This window comes from Oryzias melastigma, linkage group LG22 (genome assembly GCF_002922805.2).
Source record: "Oryzias melastigma strain HK-1 linkage group LG22, ASM292280v2, whole genome shotgun sequence".
Lineage (NCBI taxonomy): Eukaryota > Metazoa > Chordata > Actinopteri > Beloniformes > Adrianichthyidae > Oryzias > Oryzias melastigma.
Window position 1 is genome coordinate 5,500,408 of NC_050533.1, and position 17,830 is coordinate 5,518,237.

The following is a 17,830-nucleotide window of genomic DNA, read 5'->3' on the forward strand; positions in this document are numbered from 1 at the left end:
ACTGAGCATTATTAAGCTAATTAGGAGTTAAGTTATTATGTTAGCAACGTGCTAGCATTTTTGATTAATTCTGCATCTACTGAGGTTTTTTGGGCTAATTTTGAGTTTAGCTAATATTTTAGCACCGTGCTAGCTTTTTGGCTATTTTGGCATCTACTGAGGTTTCTAAGGCTAATTTTACTTTAAGCTAGTATGGTAGCAATGTGCTAGCTTTTTTTGGCTATTTTGGCATATACTGAGGATTTATAGACTAATCAGGAGTTAAGATATTACTTTAGCTACGTGCTAGTTTTTCTGGCTAATTTCACATCTACTTAGGATTTTAAGGCTAATTCTACTTTAAGGTAGTATCTTAGCAATGTGCTAGCTTGTTTGGCTATTTTGGCATAAATTGACGTTTGTAAGGCTAATTCTACATTAAGCTAGTATCTTAGTTATTTGCTAACTTTTTTTCCGCCTATTTTGGCATATACTGAGGATTTTTAATCTAAACACGAGTTAAGCTATTAATTTAGCTACGTGCTAGCTTTTTTGGCTAATTTCACATCTACTGAGAATCTCTTTAGGCTAATTTTGAGTTACGCTAATATGTTAGCACCAGGTTTTTTTTGTATTTTTTTCTTTATCTTTTAAGAAATTCTTCAAATTCCTTGTACATTCTGCAATTTCTGCAACTTTAGCATTTTCCAAAAAGCTTTTAGCATTTCTAGCAAACCCCTTCAGCAATTACAGTGACATTCTTCAGCAAAATCAGGTAAAAGTTTCAGCATGTTCAGCAACCACATTCAGCAAAAAGCATTCAAACTAGCTTTATCACAGGCAATGCAACTTTTCTAGTTGCTTTTACTTTTGACAGCAGCACACACAAGTTACTTTCAAAATAAATTACGTTTTAGGTCAATTAAGGCTCTCCTGCTGCAGCAGAGCAACTTCAAAATGAAATGCAAGAAAGTCAAACATGATGTTTTTTATCATTAAGATTTGGTGCATCATTGTTCTCATTTTACTGTCAAACAAAAATAAAATTGAAGCAGAATCAAATTAAATATATATAAAAAAAATCAAAACATGAAAAATAAACTGAGCTTTTTATTCTCATTTTTAAAGATGTGAAGCACAAAAACACATAATTTTGATAAATCTTTAATGGTTTCAAACTGATGTCTGAAACTTTATCCATTTTAGTGAAATTTGGTCAAATATAAGATTTATAGACAGAAATGACTAAACTTAAATTGATTCGTTTTTTGAATCATTAGCATTTTTTAAAGGCTAAAGAGCCAGAATAAAGAGATAAAAGAGACACATGGATGATGGATGACATTTTAAGGAATTTAAGCTCAAAATTGAAGAAAGATCTTGTTTGTGACATAGAAAGTACACAAGGAACGCCGCAAACTTCTTTATACACTTCATTCGGATGCACTTGTAGACGACTAGATCCATGCATGTCTTCACTTTCCTCGTCTGAACTGATATCTGGATCAACTAGTTTTTCACAGGTAATGCTAGTTTGGAGCTGTAAGATAGTGGGATAGCTTGTAAACAGAGAGCTCTCAGCAACAGGGAAGGGGTTGCTCCATGCAAACAGTCTCGCCCACTAATGAACTACTGACGCTCTGCAGAAACTGTGTCCAAGAAAACAAAAGTTTTTTTTTTATTTTGGCTCAAAACGACATAATCATAACTAAAAGACCATTGAGAACGCTTTTAAAATGTAATCAAAGCTGGAATTTAAAGGGTTAAGGACTTAATTTCCAATATCCAGGTGGAAAAGTCCATTTACATCATCCCGGCTGGATCACTGCAGTGCAGTTTTTACTCGGTGCCAAAAGAAATCCCTGAATAAATTTGAGCTGATTCAAACCGCCGCTGCCAGAGAACTGACTGGCATCATGTTGGGTCTGCCTGCCTTCACTCCTCATGCCCCCCCCCCACTTTCAATGGTGAGGAACGTCATGCTGACAGTAATCTGGTGGAGGAAGGAAGACAGGCTGACGGGCAGCAGTCAACAGGTGATGAAACGGTGGCAGAGGTCCGAAGGCGCTTAAAGCGGAGAGTTTATCCATCCTCAGATTCACAGAGATGTCCTTTAGGGAGACATCCAGTGGAACAGGAAGGAACCAATGATCCGGCAATGGGAACACCAGGAAAAATAGAGAGTTAGAGATGAGCTGATGAGATGCACAGAGCCAGCCGGCTGCCGGAGAGCAAAGATACTCCCTACACCTCCCCAAAGAAGAAAAGAACAGAGAACAGGCTTCATAAGGGTTCTGAAATTATAAGAAAAGCTGGAGACTCTCAGTTCGTTTTTAATACATTTAGTTTACATGTTTTTGTCAGAATTTAATTAATGCAGATAAATAATAAAAGGCGAGAAAAACAAGGAAACAGAGCATATTTAGTGGCTGCAAAAGTGTAGCTTTTTTACCGAGTCTTTACAAATAACCAAATAATTCCAGATTTTTAGTGTCAACAACCCTCTACTATAGTGCTGCCTTAAGGCAAAACCACATTTTCATGTCTCACCATTGGACATTTGAATAAAAATAAATAGTTTGATTTTGGAGGCTAAAAGAGAGACTTCCCCATAAGAAGGTCAAATAAAGATCACTTTTACATTTTTATATTGATGTAATTGTGAATATAAGTGTGTGAATGTGCATTAAGATGTGAAGAATATATATTTTTTTCGACTTTTAAAAAATGTTTTTTTTACAGTAAAATTGTTTATTTTCATTCATTGCCTCAAGGCAACACTGTGCAGTTTGGCTAATATTTTTAGGCAAATGCATTAAAATTTTGTATTTAGTTATGCATTTGTGAGCATTTACATGATTTTTTTCTTTACAATCAGCACAAAAACCTTTAATGGAAGAGGAATTTTAGAATTTTCAGTTATGGATATTCTCTCAGAGAGTGAAGACGGCGACGTTTCAGAAAAATGAGGGACACTTTCATGTTTTACGGTCCTGTAGCAACTAATTCCCTCTAATATATTTTTACTTTTTCTTCTTTTCAAAGGAGAACATCGGGCTCAAGAAGTCAAACAAGCGTCTATTTTATTTATAAAGACAAGTTTTGGATTTAATTTGTTGTTTTGATGTTCCATGAAATGTTTACATAGTTTGTTCTGTTTGTTTGTTCCTTTTGTTGTAATGTAAGAATACAATAAAATATGAATACAATTAATGATTATCTGGTGTTGCCTTGAAGCAACAAAATGATACCTGGTTGGGGGGGTGACAGGGGGGTCAATCAATCAATTAATCAATCAAAAGGGTGAGTATTGGCCAAGAGTCTGGCAATACGATACTTATCATGATACTTGTCCCACGATACGATACATATCGCGATATATAAAACAATTTTTCCTTTTTTTTTTCTTTTTAAGAATGACTTTGATAAAAAAAATTCTGCTTGAATATTAATACGTCTTTCATCGTAATAAAATGGTAAAATTAATTTTATTTAATGATCACAACGTTAAACACTACAACTGTATACTAATACTGGCAGCAACGTGGTAAAGTAAATACTATGTGGTACAAACAAAAGTAAGACGCTGAAGGACACTCATAAATAATTAATCAAATATTGTCATATTAGCATTTTTGTTTGGCGATAAAAGTATAAGTATCACCAAACAAAACATCGTGATATATCGCCAAATCGATTTCCCCAATACATCCCTATCAATCAAAGTCCCATGCACAAGGGTGTGAGAAATTTGTTGGCCCATCCTCTTGGGGGGAGGGGTGAACTGCAGACACAGCTGTCCTCTGGAACCATTTGGTGGTTTCACCCCCCAATCCTACCCTGTAATGCTGTAGGGAGGCCATTTTTAGAGTCTTTGGTATGACTCAGCCGGGATTTGAACTCACGACCTTCCAGTCTCAGAGCAGACACTCTACCACTAGGCCACTGAGCTGGTAATAATCAATCAATCAGTAGAAGGTTAATTTAACTTAAAATATTTAAGTTAAATACATTAATAAATATTATTTATAAAATAATAATTAAACCACAAAGTGCAACACATTTGAGTTATATAAGTCTTGATCTAAACAAATGGAAAAACAAAAAAAGAGAACTACACATCTTTTTTCATTCTCACAATTACTCAATTAAATTAAATTAAATTGTAATTAATTGTGTCAATAACATTTTTGAATCTGAACTTCTTATTGTCCATGTTTGGTAAAATATCTTTATTCTTGAAAGTAATTTAGAAATAAAAAAGCTCTTACGCTTTAAAATTATTATCATTTACGGGTGGCGGTGGTGCAAAGGTAGAGCGGTCGACCTCTGATTGGAATATTGTGGGTTCGGTTCCCACCGTGCACACCCATATGTCGACATAAGGGTGTGCACGGTGGTTATCATGGAGTTCGGTGGAGGAGTGGACGTCAGTGTGTGACTGTAAAGCGCGTTGGGCCTTCTAAGAAGGTAGTAAAATCCTATTTACCTTTTTTAAGACTTCCTATAGTTCATATATGAATATTTTTTGCCATCTTCATATGGTTAATATTCCTCTGTGGAGCTACGCAGCACAACTTAGACAAAATTAAGGTGAATCAGCTGTAAAAGAATAGACCGATTTATCATTTTGCTCTCTTCGTTACGTCTCCCAGAGGAATGCTGGTCTGATTGCTGAACTCTTTATATTTCAGGGGAAAGCTAAAACTCAAACTTTTCTCCATTATCGTGCAGCAACCATTTAACAAAAGTCGTAAGAACACTTTATTTCTTCTTTAATGTAAAAGATTTTAGCAGCTATGTCCAAGAATATTTGCTTTTATCTGTTCCTCTCGTCATTTTTCTTCATCACTGAAAGCTCCACTCTGTCTGGTTTGATTCTTCTAAGATTCAGCTCCTCTTTTGAACAAAAAAAAATGAATTTTCAGAAATTGTAAGGATTTGATGAATGTGTCTGCTTTCAGCTCCTTTTATAAAGTGCAGAAAATGAAAAGGGTCTCCTTCCAAATCAAGATGAAGGTAAGACATACATATTTTAACAATTATTTGCAATCATCCTAAAAAAAACTCCTTATCTTCAAATGGGATGTGACAGCTACAAATGTGTTGCTCGCTCTTGTTGTCATTAGAAAGAATAGCTAAGCAGGAAGTGCATGAAAAGTGAGCGCTCCGGGAGCAGACAGCTGCACATGTAAATACGACAAGAGTGCTTAGGTCTTAATTGCATTTTAATGACTGTAAATATGTTTAAATGACATTTTTGGGGTGTGAATGGATGTTCCTTACTTCAGCATGTGTACGCCCTCCGGGGTGGTGGGCTGGTTGAAGCGCCTCATGTAGTCGTGCATCTCGGGGAAACTCTTCTTCATGTAATCCTCCGCGCTGCTCTCCCGAACCGTCCCGAAGCGGAAGCCCATGGAGGGGTGGTGCAGCTGAGGGGGCAACAAGTGGAGAGATCGTTGGGAGAAAAAGAGCAAAAAACCAAATGGGCTGCTGTTCTGAACTTATAAAGTATGAAAGCGGGTAATCCTCTCTAAGTAATTCCACTCATTAGCTGGTCCTTGTGTGAGATTAGTCTGTTTGACATTCATGAGGCTTCAAGGTTCCGGTCTAACCTTTTCATCGTGAATTCCCGAAACTTGCTCGAAGGTCTTCTCCCCGACCATGACGGCGGCGAGGTTGGCGGTGTAGCTGGACAACACCAGTAAGCAGAAAATGGCCCAAAGGTTCATCAAGAAGCGTCCCGTCCAGCATTTAGGAGTCTGTGAAAGTAAAACCCCAAATAAAGCAACTTTATCAGATTTAAAATGTATTGGTGACACTTAATAGTAAGATTCCTTAACAATAATAAACATTATTAATGCGTTTTAGGGTGTTAGTAAGACATTTATTAGCACAAAAAGCTGAATAAGGTTTATTAAGGTCTATATTTACCAATGTGCTGAGTAATGATGCACACAGGTTTGTCGCACAGACTTCTGGGAAATTTCTTGGGTACTCGATTTTGGAATCATAGGCTATGTCTGAATTCCTTTACTATTCACTATATGGTGCGTTTTGTGGTGCTGTCCGAATCTACAATCCCAAAATTGAGAACGCTTGAAATTTCCCAGAAGTCTTTGTGAAAAACCAGTGTGCATCGATGCTCACTACATTGGCGAATATAGACCACAATGCATTGCGTTTCAGGCTGCCTCGATTAGTGACTAATCGACAACTAATCGACTACTAAAATAGTCGACGACTAATTTAATAGTCGATTAGTCGTTACTTTATATTATATGGAGTTAGAGTGTAGTAAAGTTTAAAGTTATATTTATATTATACTAGCTTTTTGAACTATTTTGAGATTTACTAAGAATGTTTACGCTATTTTGGACTTTAGCTTATATTTCAGCTACATGCTAGCAATTTTGGCCAATTTAGGACTTTTTCAGTTTTTTAGGCTAATTTAGAGTTTAGCTAATATTTCAGCTGCATGCTAGCTATTTTGGCTAATTTAGGACTTTTCAGTTTACGCTATTTTGGAGTAAAGCTAGTATTTCAGCTACATAGTAGCTATTTTGGCCGATTTAGGACTTTTTCAGTTTTTTAGGCTAATTTGGGGTTTAGCTAATATTTCAGCTACATGCTAGCTATTTTGGCTAGGATTTTTTCAGTTTACGCTATTTTGGAGTTAAGCTAATATTTCAGCTACATACTAGCTATTTTGGCTAATTTAGGACTTTTCAGTTTACGCTATTTTGGAGTTTAGCTAATATTTCGGCTACATGTTAGCTATTTTGGCTAATTTAGGACTTTTCAGTTTACGCTATTTTGGAGTAAAGCTAGTATTTCAGCTACATACTAGCTATTTTGGCCGATTTAGGATTTTTTCAGTTTTTTAGGCTAATTTGGGGTTTAGCTAATATTTCAGCTACATGCTAGCTATTTTGGCTAATTTAGGACTTTTCAGTTTACGCTATTTTGGAGTTTAGCTAATATTTCGGCTACATGCTAGCTATTTTGGCCGATTTAGGACTTTTTCAGTTTTTTAGGCTAATTTGGGGTTTAGCTAATATTTCAGCTACATGCTAGCTATTTTGGCTAGGACTTTTCAGTTTTTTAGGCTAATTTGGAGTTTAGCTAATATTTCAGCTGCATGCTAGTTGTTGTGGCTAACTTTGACTTTTTTTCAGTGTTTTAAACAAATTTTGTATTTAACTAATATTTTAGCAGGCTATCAACTTCAAATTCATCTTAAAGCATTCATGCTAGCACTATCTTAAGTAATGCTATATATCTAGTTTTTAGTTTAAAGCTAATGATGGTTAAGATGTGCGGTTTACGTACAGTTTGCGCATGACCTGATTAGTTGACTAATCGGAAAAAATAACCGTTGATTAGTCGACTATTAAAATAATTGTTTGTGGGAGCACTAATTTGCATTTGAACATTTTTTGAAAAAAAAATGTAATTGTTTTAGGAAGTGTCTATTCGCACAGATTAAAAAAAAAAAGTGTAGCCAGTGAGGAAGAGTTAAAGTTAGGATTATGGTTACCGCTAGAGTTAAATCACCAGATGGTGATTGCAGCTCACCGCTCCTGCAGCGGATGGATCAAATGTGGAGAACACATTTCACACATGACAACTAATGGGACTTCTAAGGTTAATTTTAACAACAACAAAATCAGACGCACTTAAAATACGTGCATCCAACATGTAGCATTGTGCATCTTGGCTCCTTGTATTACTAGGACTAGTTAGTCCTGCACTATATAGTTTTTTAGTAGTTAGGGATTAAGGTGGAAATTCGTAGATGCAGACAGCACAACAAAATGTCAAACGCACTAAATAATCAATAGTGAAGGAATTTGTCACGTCAAAAACTGAATTGATTTGTCAATGATTTATTCTTCCGTATTTTTTAGGAAGTGAATTATAAAAGTACAAAGTGGTTAGTGCGTGTAGGACAGTATGTGCCATTGAGAGAATGAGCTCTACAGATTATTTCTCACACAGCTTTTGTCTTGGGGTCCTTTTTCCAATCACAGAACTGTCTTGAAGGCGTGTTTATATATAACACCCGTATAATAACACCACGGTTAAGTTGATGTATCTACAAAGTTTTGAAATCGTAAAAAGTCAAATATTTAGTTTATTTTTTTTTATTTCTTTTTCCAATGTTGGCACATTTTTCTCATTGAAACGATTCAGCTCATAATCTAAATGTTTATATTGCTCAAATAAAACTTGGTTTTTAAACAGAAAATGCTCAAAGGCTCCCATTAGGGAGCATAAAACTGTTTAAATTTGCCAGAGAAAATAATTGCCTGAAAGTGCTAAATCATAACGATTAACCACAAATGGTGCAAAGATAAATTTGATTTGACTGGCTCCAATCAAGACTGATTATTGCCCGGCCTGTTGGCTCAAGAAATCATTTAATAGAATCAGTTTGATGACAAAAAGAGCCTAAAACATCCTAAAAAATAGAAACACATCACAGAGACGAAAACATGAGAAAAAAGTCAATTTTGTGTATCAGTCTGAAAGGGTTTCATTGACATTTCTAGAGCTTTGGGCAGTGAGAGCCATCACAAAAACACAGAGGAAATCTGTAACCATTTAGAACCTTTGTGGAGAATCTGCCAAACCAAAATGAAAGCACTGCGGGCCTCACTCGGCTCGGCTAAGATCACAGTTCATAATTCAACAGATAGAAAGAGCCAGGAATGAAATGGATGCAGTGTGAGGAGAAAGATAAGATCTGCAGGATGATGAGACAAAAAGGAGAAGGTGTACACCCTGTTACATCCGACGTGGCGGTGGGAGTGTAATGGTCTGGGACTGATTTGCAGCTTGGCTGTAATAACAAACTGTGAAATCTGTATTCTGACTGAGAATCCTGAAGCAGAATGCTCAGAATGATTTATGACTCCAAACAGGTACGCAGCAAATCAAGGATTTAAGATCAAACCACTAGACCAGAGGTCTACAACCTGCTGCTCCAGATCCACATGTGGCTCTTTTATCTCCATTGTGGCTCCTTGGACAAACATAAAATGAGTCATGGAGACTGCTGACCCAGACATGTCGAGAGGCGGAGTCAGCAGCTCCCTCTGATCAAAACTACCTAAAAAACAAATAAACAAAGCCCTAAAACTAAGACTACCAACCCCAAACTAAAATAACAAAATCCAGCAGAGTAAGACTGCTGAGGACAAAGAGGGTAAAAAGAACAAAAGTAAATAAAAAAAGTCAATTTTTAAAGTAAGGATTACTTGATTTGCATTTATTTAATTTCGATTAGTTAAATTTAAAAATTGATGGCTGACACACATAGATGATAAACTATGTAGGTTTTTACATCCCTGATGACCTGAATACTTTTTGTTCACTCAATGCTACCTTCAGAATGCACAGATTTTGTAGTTTAAAGCAAAACTTTGGTAAAAATTTTGATTTTTATGAGTTAAAAACACATATTATCCTATGCTGCACAACATTGGTTACTAGCTGTCCAGAGCTGCACTGACATGATCGGGTTTGGCACAGAGCGTCTTTTATTTTGAAAAGAAGTTATTTGACCTTCTGTCAAATGTAAAAAATTAAAAAAAATTTAAAAAATACAATTTTGTGAGATATTTTTTCTCTTGTTTGTGCCCAAAATAGATACTATTCATAATTACTAACATTTTCTGCTGGAATAAATCCACGTGGAAATCGTCTTTTCGTAGTTTGATGAATTAAAACACCTAAAAGAGGAACATAAATTGATTTTCAGGTCTTGAGATCATGACATTAACTATACAAACAAGGTAATACCTCATGATTACAAAGGTGTTTTGAGTGTGTAAGGCTCAGCACAATTAGTTGGTTAATTGAAAAGGGAGAAAGGGAGTAAGACGTGCTCGTTATGAGGAAAAAAAATCATTTATTTATTTATTTTAAAGAGATCTCACTTCCAGAAAATAAGAAGTATTTGTTCTCGCACAACAAATCCTTGTAGAATTATACTATGTTTCCACCTGTACGTGAGCTGGACTGTGCTGTTTGTTTGGGGATGAATCTGCCACATTAAACACATCCACAACCACCATTCATATCAACTTTCAAAATGCTTCCAGTTCTGTTTCAGGGAGAGTAGAGTGGCAATTACAGCCAATTCAGGCATTCAATTTAATCCAAGCATTTCATTAAATATGAAAGCAGAAAGTAATTACACATTTTCTCAAAGCCTCTCATTCAGCCTCTCTCACCAACACGGTGAAAAGCACTTCTGTTTATGCTTTTAGTAGATTGCAGATTTTTTTTTTGGAGTTTTATAACTCCCCTTTCAAACTAGTGAGACAAAACTCAGTCATTAGCATGTTGATGTACTTGTTTTATCGATTAAAGTGATGGTAATACTGTCAAACTCTGTTTAATGATCATCAAATTATCATTAAAGCCATATTATTAGGATTTACACATATAAATGAGTCTTTTCCTTAAGTACCATTTTAATGCAAAGAGTTATATTTGCTTATGAAGTTAACAATAATTAAAAGTGGAGTTCCCCAAGGTACCCTTCTAAGCCCTCTGTTTTTTTTTTTTACAAATATGCATGTATTTGTTCAAATTTTATAAAAAATAATTACAATAAATACAATTATTTACTATTCTATGGAGCTGAATTGGGGCCAATATTATATTAAACTAAATAAATTAAAAAAAAATGTATATAAATGTCCAAAACTTTATGCTATTCAAAAATAAACTTAGTTATTTTCAGTTTCAAATGTTCTGTTTTTTAGGTTTCAAAATCTAAAATTTCCTTTCAAAACTTTTTTTTCGTTTAAAAATCTGAAAGTTTCAGTTACAAAACTTTTGTCTCCATTGTGGCGTGTTGGGGCGGGGCTAACACGAGGACCAATCACAATCAATGAGGGTGGTAACTTCAGTCCCGATGCGTTCACTGACTTTGAAAATTGTAATTATTAATATCAGAAAATGGCTGTTTAGTCTGTACTATCATAGTCTGAAGTTGTCCCAAGACGGATGTAAAAAGCAGACTCTATTGCGCGTCCAAAACACTGTTGTAGCCCATTCAAAGCGCCATCTTATTGAGCAAAAAGTTTTGAGTATTTATATATTTTTTGACCAAGCACCAATATTATTTTCAATTTCATTTATTTGGGTTTCAAATAATACTGGCCCAGAACAATGTTGCCTGAGCAATAAAAAATCTTTAGTACCTGTATTGTTTAAATAGATAAAAGATTTTCTGAACTCTAATAGAAACTTTTTTGTGTTACCATGGAGATAAAACATAAATCTTGAAACCCTCTCTATAACTGTATCCTTAAAGGAGCTCCGCCTCTAAAGTGACAACCCGTTTGAGCTATAATTTACTGAACACAGGACACAACTGGAAGATATACGGTATTCTGCACCTTAAATGAACATTTTTTGCTGATTACTGCGAGCTCTGTGGAGAAATTGGGTGAGGGGCGGTCTCACTCTGTGACATCAGATCGTGAAGAGCCGCTCGTTATCATGGGAGCTGTTGAGAGTGTAGGTTTTTAGAGGATTACTCGGAAATGTGTGAACGGATCAAAATACCGCTTTGGGGTTCTTTATAGTGAGGATTGAACATTATAATACACTTGAAAGCTCAAAAAGTTGGTTTTTCATGGTATAGCCCCTTTAAAAGACCACTTTTACAAAAGATCAAAAAATGATCGGAGTGGGTCTCTAACCATCTACATCTGACTGTTATCAAAAGATATTTACTCTTCTTATGAAAACAAAGTGAACCATATTCATTGTCTAAAATAAACCTTCCGAATCTCACAAAATCTAACAAACTTTACAGCTAAAATTAGTATTTTTTGTTGTGCTTTATTAACCTTTCATGCTTCTTTAAGCACTTTCTGTGTTGTTGAAAACTGCAACATAAATGAAGTCGCCTTCACTCTCAGTCGTTTTCCTCCACTAAAGTATTGACTCAGATTACACACATTCAATACCTTAAAGCTTACAGTGGAAAAACAACAAACTGAAAAGGAAATTGAATTCCAATGAATCAGATTGGAGCAATTCAGTCTGCCATGTTTTCAACATAAGAAAAACCTTAAACGGAACTTTAACTGCTAAAAAAGCTGAGAGACGGAAGCAAAAGGTGAGAAATCATTAATGTTACTGAATGATGCATGACAGAGATTGGATTTTTATTCCTTAACAAATTGTTTTTTTGTCTAAAAAATGAACAATTGAGAGCAGAAACCTTCAACACAAAAGCTCATTTCTACATAAAAATACCTTTAAGACTATTTAAACCTTTCAGTCTGTCAGCTTGGAGGCAAAATAGAACCGAATGACATCAATTCTGCAATTGAGAATGAGTTAGACTGGTCTGGATTACATTGAATGGACTAAAAAGACAGAAATATTCCTTATAAAGGTTGCCCTAAAAATGATCACTCCAGAGCTGCAGCTCCTACAATGTCAGCATTGCAGAGCTCACGATGCATGTAGAAGAAAGAAATAAATGTTCATTGTTGAGCTCATCAGGAGAATTTAAAATAGAAGCTTAAATCATCCTAAAGTGTGAGTTTGACAGCTTAGCGTACACAGCAGTTCACATTCACAACAGATGTGTTTGTTCTCACAAAAGAGCTTTTAGGAAGAAGTAAACACAGTGACAAAATCCAGCCTCAGTTTCCTTTTCCTTTGCCAAAAAGTCTGCTAAAGAAGCTTGTTTTTGTGTGACAGCATCCACAGCTGTTTCCACAGAGAGTGTGAACATTCCGCGGCTTATGTGTTAATTGTGAAGGAAGGTGTCAAACCGACCAAAGTGCAAAGAAAAAAAAAAAAAAAAACGTGACATTTCAGGAATGATAGAGAAAAAAATAGCATATCATGAAAATAAAAGATCAATTATTAATGGCTTTAAATGTGCAAATATCCTTTATGTGAATATAAGTAGTTTTGAATATTAAAACAGTGTTTATGTTCATTAATATAAACCACAGCTGTCAAACTCAATCGCACAGAATCTAAAAAAGCTGTGAGTCAAACAGGATAAACATATATGGAATACGCAAAAACTAACATTTTAAAACGTACATTTTTAACATAACCATAACTAATAAAAATATTATTCCAGATTAAGTCAACCTTAAATAACTTCCAATCATTTACTCTTCATAAAAATATATTTTTTCAAAATTATACAATTTAGAAATAAGCGCAAGTTAACAACATTTAATAAAATTCTGGTAGGCCGGTTATAATTACCCAGAGGGCCGGATGCGGCCCCCGGGCCTTCACTTTGCCTCATGTGCAACAGATCATTATAACGGATCTCTTAGCTTCTGTAATTGTAGTTCTACTTCAATATGATACCAGCACAAGATAACATTGGGCCGTTAATAACAATAAAATAAAATAATCTGGAGGGCCGGATGCGGCCCCTGGGCCTTCACTTTGCCACATGTGCTACAGATCATTATAACTGATCTCTCAGCCTCTATAATTGTAGTTTTCCTTCAGTGTGATACCAGCACAAGATGACATTGGGCCGTTAATAACAATAAAATAAAATAATCTAGAGGGCCTGGTATAATTACCCAGAGGGCCGGATGCGGCCCCCGGGCCTTCACTTTGCCACATGTGCTACAGATCATTATAACGGATCTCTCAGCTTCTGTAATCGTAGTTTTACTTCAATATGATACCAGCGCAAGATGACATTAATAACAATACCATTTAAATAAAATGATCTGGGGGCCGGATATAATTACCCAGAGGGCCGGATGTGGCCCCCGGGCCTTCACTTTGCCACATGTGCTACAGATCATTATAACGGATCTCTCAGCTTCTGTAATTGTAGTTTTACTTCAATATTATACTAGCCCAGGATGACATTGGGCCGTTAATAACAATAACATTAAAATAAAAGGATCTGGATTGCCTGGTATAATTACCCAGAGGGCCAGATGCGGCCCCCGGGCCGATACTTCAATACATGTCATATAGACTGTTAACATTAGCTTTGACTTTTTTTTGTTCAACTAACTAACCAAGAAAAATAATTACATAAAAATGATAAATCATCCAAAACCTTTCTGAGCACAATGGCACTTTTCCCATGATGCATCTTGTTAATTACTTTGGACGAAAGCCTCTGCTTAATGAACAAGCATCTTGTTGCTGCAGCACCTCTGGTTTATGATGCTTCTAGGCAATAAGGAAACTTTCATTTACCTGTTGTAAATATCCGATTTAATGTAATTGATGATCATAAATCTAATAATGTGTCCCCGCACTTTGGTATTTTGCTGTTTTACTTCAATGATTGCCTAAATGTTGCTGTTTTGGGGGGTTTTGTTTTAGCATCCCCTGGAGCATACACGGCTGTTTGTCTCTCTTTGTTAGTGCTGTTATGGCGCGGCTACATGTGGCGGGCAGGGAGTACAGTGTCCTGCCAATCGTCAGCTGGCACGAGCTCCAGCCTCATAACTCTCTACAGAATGAAAGTGGCTATGGCTAATGGATGTATGGATAGATTATATTGAATATTAAAGTAAACTTCACGGGGAAGGCTCTCTCCTCCTCCAGGGGTGTAAGCAAACATCACAGCTCGGTTCTGACTCAGCACCCACGGGTTCAGATTATCGCTGAAGGGGATTTAAACGGGTCACCGGGCTGCTAATGAACACAACTGTTAACTGACACATCTCCTCTTGTAGAAACCAAATGTGTAAACTTTTAGTCACAGGGAAAGCCTTTTTAATTGCCTCAGACATTTGTGCAACCTCCTCCAGGGACGCAGTGTGATTATGCATGAAAAAAGAAACACGACGGAGACCCAGAACCCAAAGAGGTGACAACGGCGTATGGAGAAATGAGAGAAAAACCCAAGTTCTAATGATGGATTTAGGAGCACTGCTAAAGACAAAGAATGCAGGGACAGAGTCATTACTCATGGCTGAGTGTGTGCATAAATGTGACACTGAAACAATCAGTCAAATCTGACATAGTTCTGAACTGCCCTCTCTGCAGAGATTCCTTCACTATTTTAGATATTTATACTAAACCAAAAAGCTTGAAAATAAGATGTTTCTTCTGCATATATATCAACACAAAAGAAGAATTTTTCAAGCTTTCTCTGACGTCATTTCACGTCAGCATCCAACCCTGCCAGGATACCTTAAGCCAAAGTCAAGGTCCGGGGGCCGGATAATGATGTCTGGCCCTCCAGATCATTTTATTTTATTGTTACTAATGACCCGATGTTATCAAGCGCTTATTTTTAACTTATATAAGTTTGACAAGATATATTTCTATGGAGATTAAAAAAATGAAAGTTATTTAAGGTTTAAGTTGATTTCTTCTGGAATAATATTCCCTATTATTGTTCATATTTAAGTTAAAAAGTTACGGTTTAAAAGTTTTTAAAATTGGCATTCTGGGAGCTTTTTGGATTATTTTGGCATTTACTAAGATTTTTTTAGGCCATCTTGGAGTTTGGCTAATATTTCAGCTACATGCTAACTGTTTTGGCTAATTTAGGGTGTTTTTTTAGCTTTTAGACTAATTTGGTTTTTAGCTGGCTATTAACCTCAGCATTTTCAGCTTTTAGCTTCAGCATTTTCAGCTATTAGCTTCAACGTTTTCAGCTATAAGCTTCAGCGTTTTCGGCTATCAGCCTCAGCATTTTCAGCTATTAGCTTAAGCATTTTCAGCTATCAGCTTCAACATTTTCAGCTATAAGCTTCAGCGTTTTAAGATATCAGCCTCAACATTTTCAGCTATTAGCTTAACGTTTTCAGCTATCAGCTTCAGCGATTTCAGCTATCAGCCTCAGCATTTTCAGCTATTAGCTTAAGCGTCTTTTGTCAGCTATCAGCTTCAGCATTTTTAGCTATCAGCCTCAGCGTTTTCAGCTATCAGCTTCAGCGTTTTCAGCTATCAGCTTAAGCGTTTTCAGTTATCAGCTTCACCATTTTTGGATATAAGCTTCAGCGTTTTCAGATATCAGCTTCAGCGTTTTCAGCTATCAGCTTAAGCGTTTTCAGCTATTAGCCTCAGCGTTTTCAGATATCAGCTTAAGCGTTTTCAGCTATTAGCCTCAGCATTTTCAGCTATTAGCTTAAGCGTTTTCTGTTATCACCCTCAGCCTTTACAGTTATCAGCTTAAGCGTTTTCAGCTATCAGCCTCAGCGTTTTCAGCTATTAGCTTAAGCATTTTCAGCTTCAGCGTTTTCAGCTATTAGCTTAATAGTTTTCTGATATCAGCTTCAGCATTTTCAGCTGCAGTGATTTCAGCTAACAGTTTCCGTGATTTTAGCTATCAGCTTAAGCATTTTTAGTTATTAGCTTCATTGATTTCAGCTTTTAGCTTCAGTGTTTTTAGCTATCAATTTCAGCATTCTTCAGCTATCAGCACTAGCACCCTCAGCGGAAAAATTCAGCTTACAGCATCCACACTAGCATTATCACAGGTAATGCTATATATCTAGTTCACAATTATGTTAAAAAGTTACTGTTTTAAAGTTTAAAAAATTTAGTTTCAGAATGTTCAATAAATATTTATCATTTTGGCCCCTTGTGCGATTGAGTTTGACACCCCTGCCCTAAGGGTGCAGTGACACTGGTCAATCTGCTGTAGAGCGTTTTCGACCCTCAAAGTCCGGTTCATTTGACATGTCAGATCCCTCTGTTGTGATTTAGGAAGCGGCTGTGGCCAGCTGGACGAGGTGAGTCGGAGTTCAACGCAGATCTGGTGCGATAGCTGAACGTTCTAGACCGCGGTTCGCCACAGCTATGAGCTAAATCATCTGACAACCTGTGTTGTGTGTGAGTTTGTTTGGAGTGACTCAGCAAAAGCCACAATGTAAACAAAACTGCAAGCAGCTCTAGACTTAAAACAACCTCCTGAAGGATTCTGGGTCCTTTTTGCAAAATAGTTAAATCCACACTGAAGTCTTTTTTTGTTTGCCGTGTTAGTCAGAGCACTGACGGGATTAGAAGGATTAGAAAAGCAAACAGTGACATTTCGACACACTTTTCATAACAGATGTAGAAAAAGCTTTGAATAATACATTTCTGAGTCAATACTAGAAATTTCTGCAAACAGTATACAGTCTGCAGACAGACATGTATAAAGACCGTAGATACTACTATATTTGTCATTTTTACTGATACAAAAACATTTTTTAAAAGTGCTCTGTGGTCAGTGCATCACTTAATACATTATAACAGTAATTTAGCATTAAAATATATGACTAAAATCAAATATTAAATTAAAAAGTGCATCATTCGGTCACTGAAAACAAGACATTCTTATCAATTAATCTGCAGTTAAAGTCCTACCCCAACAATATTTGGAGCGCCCATTTCAGCAGCTGCATCATTACTCTGAGCATTTTCTAGCATCCGGTTTTCACAGTTAAACGCACATAAATTCATTTATATAGGTCTTCTACAAAGGGGATTTTCACTGGAATGAGTTTTTAAAGAAAACGCACATCGGTCATAATATATATATACTAGAGGACACTTGGTTTTAAGTGTAATTTTGGTGCAGCAGGTACTTTGATAGTGCATCCAATAGTGTCCTGGTCTAGTCTGGGTTATAGCAACCATGTCTAGAGAAAGTATTTTGTGTCCTAAATGTTTGTTTTTTTTTTCGTCAATTTCTCCCTTTCTTTCATCAGAATCAGAATCTTTTAATCGTCATTGTTACACAAGGAGTTTGAGACGCAACAAAAAACTGTAAAAAGTTGTGGTTCTAGTTCGTCAATCTTGTTGGTAATGTATCTTGCATTTGAGAGAAAAAGCTTGGAATTGTGGGTCTGTACGGTCAACACATTCTCATTTC

General features: G+C 36.1%; 1 protein-coding gene across 1 annotated transcript in view; it reads right to left on the reverse strand.

Moving 5' to 3' along the window:
* Positions 1-17,830, reverse strand: part of grin3ba (glutamate receptor, ionotropic, N-methyl-D-aspartate 3Ba) — a 162,543-nt gene that overhangs the window by 38,141 nt on the left and 106,572 nt on the right. Inside the window, exons 6-7 of the mRNA XM_024273088.2 lie at positions 5,595-5,741; positions 5,266-5,411 (exon numbers count right to left, since the gene is read on the reverse strand). Coding sequence (XP_024128856.1) covers positions 5,266-5,411; positions 5,595-5,741 — 293 coding nt within the window. The remainder of the gene's footprint in view (positions 1-5,265; positions 5,412-5,594; positions 5,742-17,830) is intronic.